The sequence below is a fragment of the Cydia fagiglandana genome, chromosome Z (genome assembly GCF_963556715.1).
Source record: "Cydia fagiglandana chromosome Z, ilCydFagi1.1, whole genome shotgun sequence".
NCBI lineage: Eukaryota > Metazoa > Arthropoda > Insecta > Lepidoptera > Tortricidae > Cydia > Cydia fagiglandana.
The window spans coordinates 17,118,489-17,138,156 of NC_085959.1; the positions used below are offsets into that span (position 1 = coordinate 17,118,489).

Below are 19,668 nucleotides of genomic sequence, written 5' to 3' on the forward strand. Positions count from 1 at the left end.
CTTTATTAGTTGTTCCACTTGTTCCCATTCAGTGTATAATAGATCGGCGATCCTTAATATCGTGCCACTTCCCGAGAGCCGCTTGCGCGCGGTCCGTGTCTCAGCTCGCGTTCATGTATACATGTCAATTATAAATTATACAATAGTGTAACCTTTCTCCGATATGGGAATTAAAAAAGATAAAAAGTAAGTCACAATAATTAGCCACGCGATTTTCATTGCCGCGCTTCTTAACATGTTTTCAGGTCCTTTTTTTATTATTATTATTTATTTAATAAAATACAGAGTTATTCTTATAAATAGTCATATCCCCGCAAAATTCAAAACTTAGTTTGACTGTGGGGTCATCAGTCTCTAGTTATTAACGTAATAACTTATAGTATATAATAATAATAATAATAATAACCCCGCGGGGGCAGCTTGTGGCGAGCTGACGGTGAGTGGCGACACCGCGGACCCCTATTCCAGAGGGCCCTGTCATCTGGCCCTCGCCTCTGTGCTTGCCTTCACCGGCCGGCCAGAGTGGAGTCGCAAGAGCGGGACCTATGCTCCAGGTTGGAAGTGTAAAATGTCATAACGCCGGCGGCCCTTGAACGGATTACCGGGATCTGGCTACCGCAGACTCACCTCTCGACAACCTCACAGCCGCTCCAAAGTGTTGCCCTGTTGTCGCACTGTGCGTGCGGCCATTGCGGGGCCCACTCAATGAGTTGGCGAGTCACCACCTGTCTTATACAATTTTGAGACTGATTGTCACGGCAGGTGTCCGCTAGTCTCTCCCATAGCCCATTATCCAGTCCATCCAACTTTCAAATCTATAGCCCATGACCTTAGTTCCCATCGCAGCACAAAAGTGCTGCACTGCAATAGTCTTTGCACCTGGCGGGGACCATCTCTTGATGTATCACATTGTGCGTTCGGGGATGGTATCCGCCACGTGTATCCCTTGCTTTTAGATTAAAGTGTCTTAAAGGGCCTCTGCGCTGTTGGCTTCGGCCCCACGTACGCCTCCCAAAGGTCCGGGACCCCATGGTCCCGAGATATGGAAAAGACATACAAATAATAATAATAATAATAAAATTTATTTATTAAGGCATAAACCCATTACATTTCATTACAATAATAAACTAAACTAAAAATTAAAGCTATAAACTACAACTAAAAAAAAAAAAAGTAATATAAAAAGTAATATAATAATAATTAAATTACTACAATATATTATGGTAGTGTTTTTTAACTTACTTTTAAATTTAGACTTATTATTCAATTAATGTTTATTTTCTTGTCTAAGCTCCCTGTTTTTTTAAATGTAGGTATTAAAAATAATAATATAAAAATAATGTAGGTACTTAATATCATAACTACTTTGAAAAGATCTCGTATCTCCCACTGTTACTCAAAGTTGAAACGCAGTAACTCTGTATGCATCACATAAGTACCTACATAGTTACTACATTTTTCTTTTGATCGACAGAACAAGATACGAGTTCTTTTTCAAAGTAGTGACGATATGTAGGTATTATTATTATGATATGTGATATAAAACATTAAAACATATTAATTACAAGGTGAATTTATATCCACGTCGTCCAGTATCTTATATATATATACCTGCTTATATCATGAGATACGGGATTTTCGCTGTCTTCCTGTTCCACAATTCAATTAAGTATCTTAGATTTAGTTTGTGATGAACAGATCTGATTTTTACTTCATTTATTTTTTCTTATTTAGCCCGGTTTAGTGTCCCACTCCCACTGCTGGACAGTTTTAATATATTTTCATTATTTTTAGGCACCTGTTATGTATCATATATTATGGGTATATTATACCTATTATCCGAGGGTCTAGCCAAGATGCCAGTCGTCTGCGCAGTAGCAAACGAAACTGTAATGTCTGGTTATGAGTCTACCATATATATATATTATGCTTTTTCGTACTCACATAAGTGCGATAGAGATACATTTAGCGTTTCGTTCGCTACGGCCGAACGATTGACTTCTTTTACATATTTTTTTATTTACATAATTAAGTATATGCCGCCAAACTGAGGATAGTTTGTTGGCGGATAAAGCTAGACTTGGCTAGGCCCCGTTATTCATATCATATTTTAGGTCAGCTGTGCGTGGTTGTAGCTTTGAAATACCTGTACCTGTATGGGCTAGAATAACTTATAAATAACAAATTTATACACTGGAAACAATTTCACTTTTTGCTCGGCTTGTGTTTTTAGTAGGTAAATAAGTGCATAAATATATGGCTTCTGCGATATTGGTACGTTTCCGATAATAATATTAATTTGATTTAAACCCTACTTACTCAACGGTGAACAAATTGCAATGTTCAACTTTTGCAATAGGTACCTACTTAAGTAAACATTTTTTTTCAGACTCAAAGAAAAAGAGCCTCCTAAAGTTTCGTACCTTCAAATAGTAAGTACCTAGTAATAATTATTGTTTATTGTTTTCTTTATTTAAAAGCTCTATCTACGACCAAAAAATACGAAACTGCATATGTAGTTATAAATAAGGACAAAAATGCAAAGGATGGGCTAATTTGTATGGACGCCGGCCCCGGAATCAATATTTACCATCGGAAGGGCTTTTTATAAACTCCATTTTTTTTGTACGGCATATATTGTCAAATCTCTGTGTAAAAAAGTAAGGGCACGATAAATAGACATTTCATCAATAACACAATATTTTGTGATCCATTTTGTGTACCTTTTTCCCATCACGGACAATGGTGTTCCGGAAAATAGAGAGGCGTGCGCGGAGACGAAGTTAATACGTAGAGGTCCTTTTGACACTTTAATGAAAAGTAAGGGGTACGTACACTGAAGGATATTGAAGTTGAAGTTGGATGCCTAAGGAGGATAATATATAATAATCGGCCAAGAGCATGTTGGGCCATGCTCAGTGTAGAGTTTTGCAGCTACGATTCTGTCAAAATAGGCTAAAAGGGGCTAATAGTAAGTATAAGTATCATAAGGGAGTACCTTTGCAACGCTTTGTACTGTTTACGTCTTTTTACTAAAAAAAGAAGATTTTTTTGCAATAACACAAAAACGACTAAACGATCATATTCGCTTTAGTATTAATTTAAGCTTTAGTTTTTGTTTCACGATTTTTGGACCCGTGGTTCAAAAGTTAAAGGGGGAGGGGGACACATTTATTTTTTTCTTTGGAGCGCATATTTCTGAAAATATTAACTACACCCACACTATTGGAAGCAAAAAAAAACATTTTGTATGGGAAGTACCTTAAATTCTTAAATATTTTTTTATATGTACTTTTTAGTTACTTTAATACGTTCTGTCGCAATACTGATTGATTACTGATACTTGATTTATATATCCATGCCAAATTGGAGCTTTCTAGCACTAACGATCACGGAGCAAAGGCTCGGACAGATAAACAGACAGACATGGCGAAACTATAAGGGTTTCTAGGTGACTACGAAACCCTAAAAACGAATGTTTGCTTGTAGCAAAAAGAATAGATAGTATAGAGGGGTCCTGTCATAGTAAATGTTGTAGTCACTGTAAATTTACTGCCATCTATCGACACACGACTATAACTCAAAATAAACATGTATAAAATTATCAAAAAAATGAATATATATGGATAAATAATTTTATTATATTTATATCATTTTGACCCATGTTCATTCACTGATATCTATGTGTTAAAATTGTTAAATAAGAAATGGTGTCGTCACGCCATCCAGCCGAGAGTAGGCTAAAGGTGTGTGCGCCATCTATCCTTGAATGAAGAATGACTTTTTCTTGATTTGTGCGGCACGTTTTTTTCTTAGACTTTGCTCGTATTCATCTTTTGCTTGTAGTATCGTTACGCGACATGGACAGAGCGGGCGGCGACAATATTGGGAGTGGTGCTGGGACTGCTGAGCGGAGGCGGCGTGTGCTTCATACTGGTGCAGATCGGGGAGCTGAGCACCACCTTCATTGAGCGCACGAGCTACCAGGATCAGTACACCAGCTACATGCCGCTCATGATCGTCTTCGGAGGAGGCCTGAGATTGTAAGACCTTTGCACTTTTTTCCTATAAGTAGATACCGTTTGCCTTTACCGTTTTACAAATCATACCGTTGACAAACAAGCGTACGATCAACACCATTTTACATAGTTTTTAAATGACGGTTTTTGCTGATACTGCTGATAGCGAATGAAACGCAGCTGTCACTGTCGCACTAATATGCTGGAAGAGTGATAGAGAGACACAAAGCGTTTCGTTATCGTAGCGCAAGTGATTGTCACCTTGGCTAGGCACCCTGTAATCGTAATAGAAGTTATCGTCTCAATAATATAGTAACAGCACCAGTCATGGGACATTTAAGAGGAAATTTGGAGTATTTATGATATTTCCCTTATACATGTAAATGGTCTACCGCTTAGCGTGTTAAAAGATGAAAGTCCTATCCGCCTTTCATGTTTTAGGCGTGTTGTATCAAAGATACTGCAATTAGTTTCCACATATTTAACAAATTAAAACTATGCTTTTTTTCTCCAGTCATGGACACTAAAGTCCCAGTAATGGGCCCCCGGTAATGGACGTGGATCCAGTAATGGGCCCCCTATAATGGACATTGCTCTATCAGTATAAAATATTGAAATGGGGAATAAAATACGGCAAAATAAAACAATTTTTGGTATAAGCTTCTATCGCTAAATGTATTTTTCTTTCCACAGCCAGTTATTATTGTATTAGATCCATCGAGACAATTCTAATATACCCTAACACAATTAGTTAGGGTTTAATGCGATAAAGTTCCCATGGCCACCTCCTGTCTCCATCATCAGATCAGGTCCATGTTATCATAATATTGCATTATCATCCGATTTGCATACTTAATTACGTACTTACACAAAAATTCAACTGAATCGGAAATCGAAAAGTGGGTCAAATTCAGCTACCAAGATTGGACCCACACTAACTAACAGGGCAAGTTAAGTAAAAGTTTGGGAAAACGATATTAATTTATCCAAAGTCCGAGAATACCTACTGATTGACATATTTCTTAACTTCATTTTATTTCTGTATTGTTTAAACATGAAATTATGGCATAGCAAGCATCATTCTGTCATTTGTCCCATCATAGGAGGTACGCAGTTTTACAGCTCCTATAATGGGATTGGGCCAAATACCACTATTTTTTTACATCTTTGGAGTCACAACATAGTGTGTTGTTATACCTTATCTCATGGTAAATGCAATTAACAAAACACATTCTAGTTTTCATCAAGTATTAATTAATTAAAATTTTATAAATTAACTCACCTTTCTTAGCGAAGTTGTTAAGAATTCGTAGTGGTATTTTTTTTCAGTGACACGACAACTTTTAGGTTGACGCCAATTTCTTAAAAAACAACCAAATTTAATAAAACTTCAAACTGAAACAGCTCTAGGACTCTTATTTATGATAATATACAGCCAGTGTTTATAAACTACTTTTAGATACTTATTTTAGAGGAATTATGTTTTTTTGTCCCATTACTGGTTCCACGTCCATTATAGGGTCCACTACTATAATTATGTGACTTTAATATCTAACGTGAAAAAGAAATAGTTTAGTTATTATGTCATTAATTTAGTTCTTGCACTACTAACTACTCGTTTGGTAGCAAATAATGATTTTGCTGGATTTCCCGAATGTAACCTTCTCCAGAATGTCAAACCACTTTTCTGAAAACCGCATCAAAACAGGTTCAGTCAAACGCGAGATCTACGCGGACAACCATACATACATACAAACCAACGGGTCAAAATCAGAACCTCCTTTTTTAGAGCCGGATAATAAAAGTTCACACCTAACTACTTAAACTAAACCAATTTGCTATATAATAGGGAAAGGACGGTGCCTAGAATCACTCAATCCATTCCTTTTTCTCTCAAGTAAGATATTTCAGCTATTCCTATATTTATTGTATATATATAGATACATCAAAAAATTTTGTGAATTGTCAGGAAAAATGGATCTCCCAAACAGCATATGGATGCCCTAGTAGACGATGCGAAGGCGATGGCTATAGGCACGTTTGTCAGCGTGATAGTATCGCTAGTGCTCGTCATCTCGTCCGTAGCGCTCATCAACTGGAGTGCTCTGAGACAGGTATGGCACCAAATAAAAAAATATATTAGCAACTTTAGAGCACAGTAATTCTAAACTACACTCGTGGACAAATTAAGAGGAACAACAAAAAGAAATAATTATTCACAAACTAGCTGTTGCCCGCGACTTCGTCCGCGTGGAATCTTATCTTCAACATTTTACATCTTTAGTACCTATAATTTTCATATCCAAGCAATGTTGAAATTAAGTACTTTTCTTTTTTAGCAAGTTGTATGAAGTTTTAAGTCAAGTGGATTTTGATGTTGGTTGCTGAATTTACTTTTCTTGTATTCTCATAATAGGTACCTATGCCCTTATACAAAGATTCAAGTTCCGCATTCCGCACTCACAAAATATCTGATCTCCATACAAACGTGCAACCCCTTTCTCACCACCTTGGGGCATGATTTTCAAAAATGCTTGAATTAGTTTCCATGTTTTTTAATTTAAAACGTTTTTACAAAGTTTCAAGTTCCTTGAATAAAATAAAATTAGCACCCGCAGACGAATTTTCATCCCCTTTTTAACCCTCTTAGGGGTTGAAATTCCAAAAACGTTGCAATTACTTTTTTTTTATAATCGGCTATTATGCCTTTCTAAGAAGTTTCAAAACCATTTGTAATGGATTCAAACTTTCAACCCCTTTTTAAGCCTGTTAGGGGATGAATTTTACAAAACGCTGAAATTACTTTTCCTGTCTTCTAATAATATCCCTAAATACAAAGATTGAAGTCCTACACTCGAAAAAATGTTTGATATCCATACAAACTTTCAACCCCTTTTTCACCACCTTAGGGGATGAATTTTCAAAAACGCTGAAATCAGTTTTCTTGTATTTTAGTAATATATCTTTTAACGAAGTTTTAAATTCCTAGCTCAAAAGAAAACTTTAACCCCATACAAACTTTCATCCCATTTTTAACCCTGTTAGGGGATGAATTTTACAAAACGCTGAAATTACTTTTATTGTCTTCTAATAATATCCCCAAATACAAAGATTCAAGTCCCGCAATAGAAAAAAAAATTCATATCCATACGAACTTTCAACCCCTTTTGCACCACTTTGGGGGATGAATTTTCTAAAACGCTGAAATCAGTTTTCTTGTATTTTAATAATATATCTTTTAACGAAGTTACAAATTCCTAGCTCAAAAGAAAACTTTAACCCCATACAAACTTTCATCCCATTTTTAACCCTGTTAGGGGATGAATTTTACAAAACGCTGAAATTACTTTTCCTGTCTTTTAATAATATCCCCAAACACAAAGATTCAAGTCCCGCAATAGAAAAAAAAAATCATATCCATACAAACTTTCAACCCCTTTTGCACCACCTTGGGGGATGAATTTTCTAAAACGCTGAAATTAGTTTTCTTGTATTTGAATTTGATACTTTTTTTAAAAGTTTCAAGTTCCTAGCTTAAAATAAAATTTGCACCCGAAGACGAACTTTCATCCCCTTTTTAACCCCCTTAGGGGTTGAATTTCCAAAAACGTTGCAACCACTTTTTTTTGTAATGGGCTATTATGCCTTTCTAAGAAGTTTCAAAGCATTTATAATGGATTAAAATTTTCAACCCCTTTTTAACCCTGTTAGGGGATGAGTTTTACAAAACCCTGAAATTACTTTTCTCGTCTTCTAATAATATCCCTAAATACAAAGATTCAACTCAACCACTCGAATTTTTTTTTGATTTCCATACAAACTTTCAACCCCTTTTTCACCACCTTAGGGGATGAATTTTCTAAAACGCTGAAATTAGTTTTCTTGTATTTTAATAATATATCTTTTTACGAAGTTTCAAATTCCTAGCTTAAAAGAAAACTTTAACCCCATACAAACTTTCATCCCCTTTTTAACCCCCTTAGAGGTTGAATTTCTCAAAATCGCTTCTTATCTCTTGTACACTTAATAAATGCAATCTGGTGTGCAAATTTCAACTTTATAGCTTTTGTAGTTTCGGCTCTGCGTTGATGAATCAGTCAGTCAGTCAGTCAGTCAGTCAGTCAGTCAGGACACTTGCATTTATATATATAGATTTTTAATTTCCTTTCAGTAGGTAATTATAAATAAACCTGTTTTTGTTGTTTTTGTTTCTCTAAATATTTTTGTTGTCTGTGTTCCTCTATAAAGTATATTTTATATCTCAGTCAGGCAATCAAACTGCAATTTTAGTAATTATCTGAGTTTGACAATTAATTACTCAGGTTCAGGTATATTCATCGTGTAAAAAGCTTTTTCATTACTTTTCTTACCCTATAATATTAACTACTGAAGTAGGTATATCATAATTATCATAAACGCTAAGTATTATTATTAGATTTATTAGTAATATTGTGGTGGCATGCATGTGCCACATAAATCTGCTACTTAATAGGTACATTTAGATTGAAATGATTTCTGTTCTCAACTCGGACCCAATGAAACAACAAGTGTTAAGTGTTTAGTGCATATAGTATACCAACAGTTGTATCTCGTATTTTATTGAAACGCGTACAAAGCAATTGATATAATTGGTGGCCTTGCTTTGGTTTGCCATGTCTTTGTCTATCTACGAGTTTTGCTGAAACAGGCACAAATTGATAAGAATGATAACTTAATATCTACAGTTAAATATCTTAATGAACATTGTCTGCAGCAGGTAACTAATTCGTTGTATGGCTACTTGCCATGCCATTTGTAAAGGTATTTTACACATTAGGCATTAACTGTAGAAAGCATTAAAGTTTACGACGACTTCCGAGACGCCTGTCTAATGCATTTTTATGCACTTTCAGATCACAAGAATTCGGAAGCTTTTCTTAGAGGCAGTATTAAGACAGGATATGACATGGTTCGACACTGATACGGAATTCAATTTGGCTACCAAAATGTCAGAGTAAGTAAGTTGAAGATGAAGACTTAAAAACAACATCACCTAGCGGCCCGAGAGTAAATAAATAAATATTAGAAGGAACAACTTTGTACAAATCTAGCTCTATAAGCAAAATCATTAATTGGTGACAGACGTGCGCGCCGCGCCGGCGCCGCCGCGCCGCGCCGCCATTCATACGCGCCGCCGCCGCCGGCTCATCCACTCGGCGCGCCGATGCACGGCCATATATATGAATTTTTCGATTTTATTTTTTTATGGCAAATCTAATGAGATTCTAACGATTTTAATGCCTGAACAAACGTGAACTAACGTCGTCCGATGAATTCACATAGTCAGGCCTATGGAACTCTCCGCGCGAGCTCGGATTTATACCTACGAATCTGCTCCCGTTCACGGTAGAAAAACAAGCCAGTTGGTTGCCACACGCGCTCACGTACGCACGTCACCGCGCGCCGCACTGTCGATTTTTACGATAGTTACAAGCTACGTAGTAGGTACCTACCTACTATTGAATTTCTTTAATTAAACATGTAATGTTTATTATGTATGACAAATGTATAGTTTTAGATATCTATCTATTTGAAATAGGTAGCAAATTTTTAATTTATTTTGGTAAATGTTTATTTTAACGACAGTAAGTTAACTTTACACCGGAAAGTGCCAACTTATTTTTACTCTGGTTAACTTATAATTAATTACCTGTATTCATGGGGTTTCTATTATTTTTCTTTATTGTGTAACATTAATCTCTATGTGGTTTTAAATAACACGAAGTTTTAATACTAATTCTTGCTGGGATTATTGCGCGGTTTATAAAACGGCGTAAACACTGCGGTTACTGCAGGGACATATGACCTTTTAAAATGACTATTTCGCAAACACTAACGCATAATCGGAATATTAGGTATAATTTAAGATTTAGCTTTCCTTTTATTTCACTCCGCTGTTTAAGTAGGTATTTATTTATCATTTCTAAGCGTCAGCAACCCTAGTGTTGTGCCGGTGCGCGCGGTGCGGGGAGCGGCGCGTTGAAGGTCACTCCATTGTATTTTTGTGTAGGTATCAAAACGGTAGGTATTTGCGTTTTGTTTGAGAGATAAGTATCTGTTCGTAAGAACTATTATATAATCTGGGACATACCTAGTTAATTTGGCTGATTTCGGGGTGGGGTGGTTAGCGTGAAGACAGGCACCCCACTTTGAAAAAATTAAAAAAAATTAAGGAATCGGGGCCCTAACGATTCTAATGCCTGAACAATCATGAACTAACGAATATCTTGCTATCTAGACCAAAAAAAACTTACAAAAAGTGGTTTGGGGTGGCTAGCCGGAAGACAGCCACCCCCTTTTGTTTAAAAAAAAATGTATGTTAGAATCGGGGATATGTACAAGAACAGCGTGTGCGTAAGTATAATGCTAGTGAAAAACTATAGATAGTTAATTTTTGCAGTTTTTAGTAGGTAATACCTAAATGAAAAAACTTGCCACACGCCGGCGCCGCCGCGCCGCGCCGACCAAAAAAGCCGGCGCGCCGCCGCCGGCAAATTTTAGGTCGGCGCGCACGTCTATGGTGAATTTCGGTTCAGTATCTCAAAAACATCGGCTTTGTCTAGCTGATATAGGCAGTATAGGCACCTAAGCAGCTACCCCAGGGTCGTATCGATTCAAAACTTGATTGTTTTGCAAGAATATGGTAGGTACCTACTTTAAGCCGGTGAAGCTGACTTTTTATAAGTATTATATATTTAGAGTTGTGCTAAATATTTTTTCAGGAATATGATGAAATTAAAAGATGGAATGGGAGAAAAAGTGGCAGTTGTTTCTAATCTCATCGGGACGGCTATAATTTGTATCTGCCAAGCGTTCCCACTTGGTTGGGAATTAGCGCTCGCCTGTCTCTCAGTAGTACCTTTTTCTATCGCAGCGTCCGTCATTTTATCTAACGTAAGTAGTTATAACTATAGCTATAACCGCGAAAATCGAAGTTCGCAAATTGCGGGGATTTTTCTCTGTCACTCAAATTACGCCTTCATTGGAGTAAAAGAGAAAGATCCCCGCAATTTGCGAATTTTGGTTTTCGCAGTAGCCGCTCAGCACTTTATTAAATAGTTAAACACGCGTTGCACTAATAAACTAACGTGGGTCTCCGAAGGTCACTACGTCGGGGAGAATTAATTTAAGGTGTAAGTAAACAAAGAAGTACCTACCTAATACTGATATATATTTTTTGCAGTACCAAACAAAGTCTTCAGTCCGTGAAATGAATGCCTATAGCCAGGCTGGGAAGCAAGCTGAAGAAGTATTGAAATCTGTGAGAACCATTGTTGCTTTCGGTGGTGAAAATAGAGAAGTCGACAGGTAGGTTTCTAAAACTAAGTAACTAACTGACTAAGAAGAGGTGATCAATCTGGGCCGCCAAGAAGATACATTAGTACAAAATTCTTCTGTTTTCTTTATTCGAAGTAGAAGCTTTTATTTGCCATCTCGATACGGCCATAGGGGAAAGGCGGCGCCGCCGCACTGGACGGAAACTCATCTGGCTCGATCGTTTCATGCTATGCAATATTTAATATAAAAAATTATAATAAGTTATACGTATAAATAATAGTATAAGTATATAGTGTATAATGGTACAGGTACAGGAAGTTGCTGGAACCGGCGGAGCGGTACGGTCGCAAGCGCGGGCTGTACACGGGACTTGGCACCGGCTTCAACTGGGTGCTCACCTACTCGCTCAACGCCATCGGCCTCTCCTACGGCACTCGCTTGGTGCTCCAAGACCTCCTTATTGCTGACCCTGATAAAAGGCGATACGCAGTCGGAGAAATTTTCAGTGTAAGCAGACAGTGAGGCTAAATATAATAAATGACACCTAGTGAGCTAGCTATAGGTATTACATATAACTAAACGTCTTATTTTCTTCAGATTCTCTTCAGTATATACATGGCCACGCAGTCTATAACCTTCTGCGTGCCTCATGGAGAGTCATTCTCGGCAGCGAGGGCGGCGGCTGCCAGCGTGTTCGAACTGATAGAAAGAGAACCGAAAATTAATAGCATGAACAAAGAAGGCGCCCAACCAAGAAGAGTAATTGGTGACATATCTTTTGAAGACGTTTGTTTTAACTACCCCTCGCGTCCCGACGTTACGGTACGTACGAATACATACATGCCATGTAGGTAGATACTTAAAAATCCTACAAGATAATACTATCAGCCCGATTCGAACAGTGCTTATAAGAAGTCACAGCGGTACGATACCGATCTGTGTCGAAAGTGACATTTCTTCAACCAAAAACCTCACTTTTGACACTGGGAGATCGGTATCGTACCGCTGTGATTTAAATTCTTATGAGCATTGTTGGAATGTAATGATAACTTTTGAGCAGGTTTTGAAAGAGTTTTGTCTACACATCAAACGAGGAGAGTGCGTGGCCCTGGTCGGGTCGTCCGGCTGCGGCAAGTCCACTATACTGCAGCTGCTGCAGAGGCTGTACGACGTGCACTCCGGCTCGGTCAAGCTGGATGGCAGAGATGTCAGAACACTCAACATAGGCTGGCTCCGATCTTGTTTAGGTTAGTCTTTAATGAACATTTTGTCATCTCTAGCTCTCTTAGAAACACGGCTTAGGGCTTGGAGCATATATATCAAGACTGATAAATCGTACAAAATCGAGCAATAAATCGTTGGATGCCGTATTTAAGTCGGTTACTAAAGGCTCGAAATTTTAATTTTGTGGGAGATTGATCTTTCGCGCTTACGTTTTTCAAAGTGACCGCATTTGTTTACTGACAAACCTGACTTTTCAGAATATATACGATTAGGCTAGATAATTAGTAGAGTTTACCGAAATTTGTTAATAAATTCCACGCAAACTTGCCTGCTGGTGGTGGTAGGTACTTAATGTACTATAACAATCACTTTGCAGGTGTCGTAGGTCAAGAACCTGTGTTATTCCGCGGAACCATACATGATAACATAGCCATAGGCTACCCAGAAGCAACGAGGGAGGAAGTTATCAAAGCTGCTACAATGGCATATGCACACGACTTTATCGTTAACCTGAACGAGGTCAGTCTATTACTTATATCACAAGAATTATAATGAAACGATTGAATTAGAAACCCAACCGCTCATGTATTTATTGACTTATTTCATAAAGGGCTACGACACTATGATTGGAGAACGAGGCGCGTTGCTCTCAGGCGGCCAAAAGCAGCGTATCGCCATTGCGCGATCACTGCTGCGCGAACCGGCTGTTCTTCTTCTGGACGAGGCTACGTCTGCTTTGGATCCGCACTCTGAGAAGCAAGTACAAGTAGCCTTGGATAGCGCTAGCGTTGGAAGAACTACGATTGTTGTGTCACATAGGTACGTTTACGATCTTTGGTATGCGAGTGAAGTTAATTGATATTATAAATATTATTTCTTTCAAATTAGGTTATTTTATGAATATTATACTCAGATTGTCAACTATTGTGAACGCTGATCGAATTATATGCATGGACCAAGGTGCGATTGTCGAACATGGCACTCACGAAGAGCTGATGAAGGCCAAAGGTAAATGATTTCTTGTAAAAATATATTTTCAGATTTTCCAATAACTATTTTATGCTAGAGCATTTAGAGCAATGATGAAACAGTAGGTATGCATGATTGCAGGTTTCTATCATAAGTTGGTAACAACCGGGAAGGAAGTAAAGGAACCTGATGTGATTGACACCTTACCGGAGGAAGTAGATGGAACGGGCGACACAGATGAAGTGGCGGCTCTTGCTCCGCGTGTAGATGTAAAGAGAAAGTCTAATAGGAGGATTCACAGACACCACTCAATGAAAAAAGGTACAGCGATGTTAAAATTTAACCCTTATATTGCGTAGTTCAGACGTAGGTACTTAAAACTGTGGCTACCATATTTCAGACTCGCATGATTGGATGACTCCTCGGGGCTCTATAAGCTCTGTGATGTCCACTGGACTACAAAACTTTGTTTACAACTCCGATATCGTTGAAAGTGACGAGGAAAATGAGGATGACGAAGTAAGTTCAAACAAACCAATAAATATCACACCGTATTATTGAAGCGAAGCGAACGAGGTGGTCGCTAATATCTGAGCACTATAGGTATATCTGGTATATTATTATTATTGTAAAGGTGCTAGTAGACTGCTAGTCCATTTTTTTTGCTCCAGTTATGGGTGGTTATGGCTTCACCGCACCATTAATTTGAAGACAAACAATAATCAATGAAACATTAATCGTAAGCAGCTCTATGTCTCTTATTTAATAAATGGTAAAATGTTGCCAGTGTTTAAAAACTACAAATACTTATTTTACAGGATTTGTCTATACTATCCCATGTATACTGTGCCACGTCCATTATAGGGGTGTTTAGTGTAGGTACTTAGCCATGGTATACTTGGTGTATAAATTATTTTTGTAGAAAGTCAAGCCGGTGAGCGATTGGGAGCTGATGAAATTGAATGCACCAGAATGGCCACACCTGGCAGCAGGAGCCCTGGCCGCATTTTTGCAAGGTGCTTGCTTTCCTGCTTTCGCCCTTCTATTTGGATTAGCAAGCGGGGTACGGACCAACCTGTACCTAATACCTATAAAACATTTTTTATATATTTCATTCATAATAACTGAATTAATTTACATAAATGAAATTTTACACACAGATTTTCGTTTCAAAAAATCATGACGAGATAAGATACGAAGCAGACTTTTTTTCGGGGATGTTCATCGTGGTAGCCGCCATTGCTGGAATATCCATGTGTCTGCAGAGCGTCACCTTTACAAATGCTGGCTTAAAAATGACCACGAGATTACGGCACCAATACTTCAAAAGTTTACTTAACCAAGTGAGTTTTATAAACAAACCTAGTTTAGCATTCATAAGACTTGTAACAACTGTCTGTAACGTGTAATTGTAAAGGCCTGTGCACACCAACCGCGTGTGCGTGCGGCATTGTAGTATGCAGATCCTTATGAGAGAAGGCACACCGCTTGCGTGACGTGTGCGTGTGCGGCTCCAACATTTTAGCGCACGTGCACGTCACGCACACGCAAGCCGGTGTGCACAGGCCTTAATCTGTACATACGGTTCTTTCAGGAAATTGGCTATTTCGATAAAGAGTCGAACACAGTCGGTTCGCTGTGTTCCCGTTTAACTGGCGACGCGGCCGCAGTCCAGGGCGCTACGGGCCTGAGGATTGGTCTCATCCTGCAGGGCCTGAGTTCCGTGCTAGTCGGATTCATCATGGCCATTTGCTACAACTGGAAGTTGACCCTTGTAGGGTCTGTATTCTTACCTCTTGTGAGTACAATGTAATACGACACAATTTTGGAATTAAGTGTAATAACGTCGCACGCTTGCAATAATCAATAGACTTACTTAAATATATAGTTTAACCTTTTCCCGTTGTTATTAAACGCAGATGGTTGGAAGCATCTGGTTAGAGGGGATTGTTTCCCAGCAGTCTCAAGAAAATGAAACAGCAGCCCTGGAATCAGCAACATCAATAGCTACTGAAGCCATTATTAGTATTAAAACTGTTCAGAGTTTAGGTAAGAACTATACTTGTGTCTATTATTTAGACAAAAGATTATTTACTTTATAATCTTCCATATAGCAATCAACGTCGCCAATTTGCAGGTGTCGAATCGAAATTTTTAGAGAAGTTCAACAAAGAGTTAAAGGAATCATGTGCTGCTGTCGCCAAGAAGTCACGCTGGCGCGGCTTAGTGCTTGCGCTGGGATTATACGTACCGTTCCTGTCGTACTGTAGCGCGACGGTGTACGGCGCCACCCTCGTTGCGACTGACAATGTGCCATACCAATATGTATTTTTGTGAGTATTGAGCTAATATCCTAGCTGTAAATCACTTCAGTCTAACTAACTTACATGTTCAGTTCACAATCTAATAAAATGGTAATTAAAATGGTAGTAACACGTTATATATGTTATTGTTACAGAGTTACGGAGGCTTTAATGTACGGCGCTTACATGCTCGGTCAGTCTCTGGTGTATGCTCCAAGCTTCAACTCTGCTAAAGCAAGTGGAGCCCGCGTCTTGGCCGTCATCAATAGGGTGCCGAAGGTCGTAACAGCAAATGGACTCAAGGACAAAAAAGATTGGGTAAGATTATCTTTGAGGGGCTGCTGTAAATTCCATCTAGAATTCGATGGTAGGATATAACTCGTTGCCCACCTGCTTACCTATTTAACGACAATATGCACCTAAATCCAACAATAATTAATGTCTGCCTGTCTTTTGGAGGGCCATCTGCTCTGAGACATGATCCTCATTTTTCAATTTTTTAAGGTATCTACCGGACAGTTCAGCTTCAAGGATGTAGAGTTCAGTTATCCAACGCGGCCACACATACGCGTGCTGAAGGGGCTGGAGCTGCAGGTGGAGGCAGGCAAGACGGTGGCGCTGGTGGGCTCCTCGGGCTGCGGCAAGTCCACCGTGCTGCAGATGTTGCAGCGCTTTTACGATCCCGACTCGGGTAATATTGTAAGTAGATCAACCGACGCATAATGGTGCTGCTGTATATTAGAATCTAATCAGAAGTACTTACCTATTGTTGAGCGATTTGCCACCGGATGAAGACATCGACAGCAGTATAATGACGAAGACTGCGTTCGCTCGATCAAAGGTTGTTTCGGAGTCGAATGTGCTCACGAGACGTGACGGCGCTTTTACTTACTTTTATTTTTTCTTAGCGAAAAAAGTCCAAGATAATTCTGCAATAAATACATTATTTTCGTATTATGGTCACACAAATGTTGAAAACGTACCCTAAATACTCCAAAATGCTGGTGAAAAATTCGTATGTTAATTTGCCTGCGCAACATACGACTGCGTGTCTGCCTGTCTACCATAACCGTAACCATAATTCGGGACTTGTGTACGAGTAACTCGTCTGTAACGTATCATCATAATGCTATCAGGGACATCAGTTAACATAAGTACCTATATACTTGTCTTTTTAGGAAGTAGATGGGCGAGATATCCGGAGCCAGTTGACATTGCCCCGCCTTCGGAAGCAACTGGGCGTGGTGCAACAGGAGCCGGTGCTCTTCGACCGCACGCTTGGCGAAAACATTGCCTACGGGGACAACAGTAGAAAGGTCACGACGATGGAGATCGTAGCCGCTGCTAAAGCTGCTAATATTCATAGTTTCATCGTTTCGCTACCCAAGGTACGTAACGGATAGATCTGCGAAGCTAATTAATCAACATTAAGTGTATTTTGTAGTAGGTACTCTTTCACAGTGTGAAATGTTTTTACAGGGCTATGACACGAATCTGGGGGCGAGCGGCGCACAGCTGTCGGGAGGACAGAAGCAGCGCGTATGCATCGCGCGCGCGCTCATCCGCACCCCGCGGCTATTGCTACTGGACGAGGCCACATCCGCTCTCGACGCCAACAGCGAACGGGTAATGTCACCGCTAATAGTCACGACTATGCTAACTTTGCACAAGTTTAGCAGTAAACACTTAGCATGGAGACTTAGCGTGGACTTTACGACCAATACGAAGAAGCTAATGGCCGCAAGGCGACCAGGCAGATGCATCACCCATGTTTGGTTGTAGGTACTTTTAGTTTTTTCAAAAGTTTTTTATCTTGGCATGAAATTATACGTGCAAAATGTTTTATTCCAGGCGGTGTCGGAAGCACTGGAAAAGGCAGCCAAAGGACGAACATGTATCACCATCGCCCACCGGCTCTCGACTATCAAAGACGCCAATCTCATCTGCGTTGTTGACAAAGGTACCGACGTGCCCAAAAAATAACACGCAAAAGAATTTTAACAATGGGGTTGGCCGGTGGAAGTTTTTAGCAGCTGGCGCCATCATAGCTTGCCCTGTCAATCCCTAGAATTGTGTCAAATTTTTTTTTTATAATACCCTGGATGCCAGCCCTAATAGCCAAATCTCATAGAATAAGGGACAAGCTATGATGGCGCCATCTATGCAAACATTTGACAGTTGCCAACCCCATAATATATACCAAAAATACAACAAATAGGCTTATAGGCAGAGGTAAAGGCAAGCCCAAGCTCAGATGGTTGGACGGCGTATACCAGGACATCGGACCTTAGAAGTGAAAAGTTGAAGAAGGAAGGCCGCACATAGATCGGACTGGAGAGACTTGCTTGACCAGGCTAAGGCCCACCCGCGGCTGTAATGCTTCAGATGATTATGAAATAGGCTTATAAGACCATCCTCTAGATTTAAGTTCAATGTTCAGCTGCACAGATGGTTGACTCCTTTGCAGGCATGGGGGTCAGTTATCTCTGCAAACCTACCCAGAAAAAAATATCAATTTTGCACATAATGCCATTGCCGATTAATTTTGTATTCAAATAATTTGTATGGCAAAGTATCTTTAGTTACATTTTTAGTGACGTTATTTTTTTTGCATAGGCAAAATCGTGGAAAAAGGAACCCACGCGGAACTGGTGGCTCTGCAGGGCCACTACTATCGCATGTGCAAGGGACAACACGTCTCCCTCAACTAGCAGCGGCTTCACTTGATGTTAACTTCCAAACAAAATGGTTACCTGGTCCATAAAGAAGTAAAGTTTAAGTGCTCACACCATACATACACGCGGCATTGCGTCAAGCCGAGTTCAAAAGAAGAGAACTGTGAACGCAGCGGCTATGTTATATTACACGAACCATTTGGAACCACTTTTGACTCCTACTCCTACGTAACTCAAAATGTATTAAACATAAACATATGAAATTTGGTTCACTTATTAAAACCCATTAGGCTAACTATTAGAACCCCATATTTCCTGAATGAAGCTCAACCTGTTATAAAGATAAACATCTAATAGTCGGAATTTTTCTCACTGACCGACTGATCTAGCATCTAAAACCTAAACCACTTCCAGTTCTATGAATAAGGGGGTTACTGACCTATCTGAGACTCCAATTAACTCTTTCTTTATTGTTGGAGTAATGGAGTAAGTATTACAGTTTAAGACTAGCCTGCGTTTGTTGCGGAATAAAAAAACATATAAACGTACGGAAATATGTTAAATTGTTCGTGGAAAACTATTGAATGGATTTAAAATTATAGTTAACCCTTCTTTGCATGGTGATGGAAATTTCCATCATAACATTGTCCTATGAAATAAAGGTGCTTTCGGAGGTGATTGATATTTATTTTTAACATTGTTAACTTTCTACACTAATGCATTTTCTGATTTTTGACATAAATTTACGCAGTATTTTAATTTATAAAAAATACATTTGTTTAAAGACGAAATTTCGGAAAACTTGGAAAAACCTGGAAGTTGATGATTTTTAGTATGTGATTTTGGGCAGATTTTTCAGGGTTTATAATTATTTTATATTTACAAACTATATCATAGGAATATCACAAATAGTGTACCTTTCTGATTGCAGTAATTTTTTTCTGATACCTCTTACTAATAGTTATATATTTACAAAAATATAATTTAGCCTATGCTACTTCTGACACTGATTTCGCAGTGAAAATCGATGATGTAATTTTTTTTACTATTTTTCCCAGAATCAGTAAACAATTACGTAACACATATATCAATTACAGGCAAAAATAAAAAATCATGCAAAGAAGGGTTAAGGCCCGTAGGTTCAGGTTCTTCTCTCACTCT

The 19,668-nt window shown here is 38.8% G+C and overlaps 1 protein-coding gene across 2 annotated transcripts; it reads left to right on the plus strand.

Annotated features, from left to right (window-relative positions):
- Positions 1–75: 75 nt before the first annotated feature.
- Positions 76–18,770, plus strand: LOC134679141 (multidrug resistance protein homolog 49-like). 2 transcript variants are annotated; one of them, XM_063538008.1, is made up of 26 exons: positions 76–186; positions 2,390–2,432; positions 3,847–4,043; positions 5,989–6,133; positions 8,912–9,012; positions 10,781–10,952; positions 11,242–11,366; positions 11,645–11,843; positions 11,934–12,158; positions 12,397–12,583; positions 12,937–13,079; positions 13,171–13,379; positions 13,474–13,568; positions 13,671–13,850; positions 13,930–14,048; positions 14,452–14,592; positions 14,690–14,872; positions 15,124–15,327; positions 15,449–15,578; positions 15,667–15,862; positions 15,988–16,150; positions 16,337–16,531; positions 17,011–17,220; positions 17,312–17,458; positions 17,684–17,792; positions 18,449–18,770. In XM_063538008.1, exons 1-26 carry the CDS (start codon positions 164–166, stop codon positions 18,541–18,543), a joined length of 3,936 nt encoding a protein of 1,311 aa, XP_063394078.1. In that variant the 5' UTR covers positions 76–163; the 3' UTR covers positions 18,544–18,770. The 2 variants fall into 2 exon arrangements, with proteins under 2 accessions (XP_063394078.1, XP_063394079.1); XM_063538009.1 differs by lacking the exons at positions 76–186; positions 2,390–2,432; positions 3,847–4,043; positions 5,989–6,133 and having other exon boundaries at positions 8,919–9,016.
- Positions 18,771–19,668: the final 898 nt, after the last annotated feature.

What these genes read in the sequence shown, in the direction of transcription:
- LOC134679141 (XM_063538008.1), top strand. Translation starts at nt 164, where the DNA reads ATGGGAATTAAAAAAGATAAAAA. An exon ending in GGAATTAAAAAAGATAAAAA is followed by an intron (nt 187 to 2,389) that starts GTAAGTCACAAT and finishes ATTTTTTTTCAG; the next exon opens with ACTCAAAGAAAAAGAGCCTC. An exon ending in TTATCGTTAACCTGAACGAG is followed by an intron (nt 13,080 to 13,170) that starts GTCAGTCTATTA and finishes TATTTCATAAAG; the next exon opens with GGCTACGACACTATGATTGG.